This window comes from Manacus vitellinus, unplaced genomic scaffold, assembly GCF_001715985.3.
Source record: "Manacus vitellinus isolate BGI_N305 unplaced genomic scaffold, ASM171598v3 scaffold_123_pilon, whole genome shotgun sequence".
Classification (NCBI taxonomy): domain Eukaryota; kingdom Metazoa; phylum Chordata; class Aves; order Passeriformes; family Pipridae; genus Manacus; species Manacus vitellinus.
This window is the reverse complement of record NW_021938915.1, coordinates 305,909-307,326: the sequence shown is the minus strand read 5'-3', so window position 1 is coordinate 307,326 and position 1,418 is coordinate 305,909. Positions and strand designations below refer to the sequence as shown.

The window sequence follows — 1,418 nt, the reverse complement described above, 5'->3', positions numbered from 1 at the left end:
CACCCGGGAGTCCTGGCACTGCCTCACACAGGGCTCGTTGCAGCTGTTGGCCAGCGGGGTGGGGCCGCAGGGACGGCACAGGTCGTAGCAGGACATGGCTGGGGCTGGCAGACCTGGCACAGAGGGCAGGGACAGCACAGGCAGAGCATGAGGCACGGCCTGAGATCCTGCTCAGCAAAAGGAAACATAGACTGGGAGAAAGCACAGTCTGAATGGGGAGGAAGGGAGATTCAACAGCCCTGACCCCAAAGATTTTTCCCTGTAAGGAAAGCCCAGTCCCTCCTCAGTGAAGAAGAGGGGCAGCACAGACAGCAGGAGGGAGACCAAAGTTCTCAGGGAAAGCTGCACAGGGGCAAAGATTTGGTTGGGGGCAGAAGAAAAAGAGAAGAAGGGAAAGGGAAGAGGGAGGCAAAGGCTCCTGCAGCTCACCTGGTTCACCGAGGAGGAGAAGGCAGAGAAGTGGATGAGGGACCTGCAGCTGGAGAGGTTTTATAGAGCCCCGCTCAGCCCCGGGCCCAGACGCGACTTTGCACATGGAATGTATTTACCAACAAGCTCATATTTTATGCAAAGCATCCCAATTAAGTAAACTGGTGGTTGTTTACCTTCCCTGCAACGCCGCCTTTTCATTTCCCTGCTCCTGCCCTGCCCAGTCAGCCTCACTGGCTCCTTTCAAGCAGCAGCATCAGAGGCCAAAATGTGTTCAGGGTATTTTTCAGCCAGAACCGGGCTGGGGTTTCAGCCACCTGGGTGGAGCGGGGCCACATTTCCAGGTGATGTCAGCACCTTCCCCTCCTGAGGCTGCCTTTCAGTCTTTGTAGTAACAAATGCAGTTTTTTTCATTATAAAGCCAGGATTAAAGGGCAGGCTCTGGCAGGGACTGGCCAGAGGTGTTGCTCTCTGTGACTCCAAGGCCTTTTAAGCCTCGTTAGACATCATTTCTTCATCAGAGAGACTGTTTGGTTTTGAACTTTTATCTCATATTGCCTTTAAAACAAATTATCCTGTCTCTTTTGCCTTTTTTGAGTTGCCTGGAGTTCTCCAATCAGCAGAACAAGAACGTTCCAGAAGGAATGATGCTGCTTTCCCATCATTCAGGTATTAGTCATTGTTATCCTGCAGAAACCACTCCCTAACAAGAACATCTTCTGACTTCAAACCTCTTCCTTCTTCCATCCCCTGTGGCCATACCCTCATTTTTCTTTGGCCCTACATCTGACCAGAGAGCTGGGGGAGGGTTGGCCCTGGACACCAAACCTCTCTGTCACTGCCCTCTGCAACTGGGCAGAGGAGAGAAAATACAACAAGGGTTTGTGGGTCGAGATGAGGACTGGGGGAGATCCCTCCCCGAGCACCATCACGGGCAGAACAGGCTCAGGGTGGGACATGAACTGAATTTATTACCAATGGAATCAGAG

The 1,418-nt window shown here is 52.4% G+C and overlaps 1 protein-coding gene across 1 annotated transcript in view; it reads right to left on the bottom strand.

Annotated features, from left to right (window-relative positions):
- LOC103760978 (feather beta keratin) overlaps positions 1–96 on the bottom strand; it is an 8,449-nt gene extending 8,353 nt beyond the window's left edge. The window contains exon 1 of the mRNA XM_008927539.2: positions 78–96. Within this exon, the coding sequence (XP_008925787.2) occupies positions 78–96 (19 nt within the window). The remainder of the gene's footprint in view (positions 1–77) is intronic.
- Between the last annotated feature and the right edge of the window lie 1,322 nt (positions 97–1,418).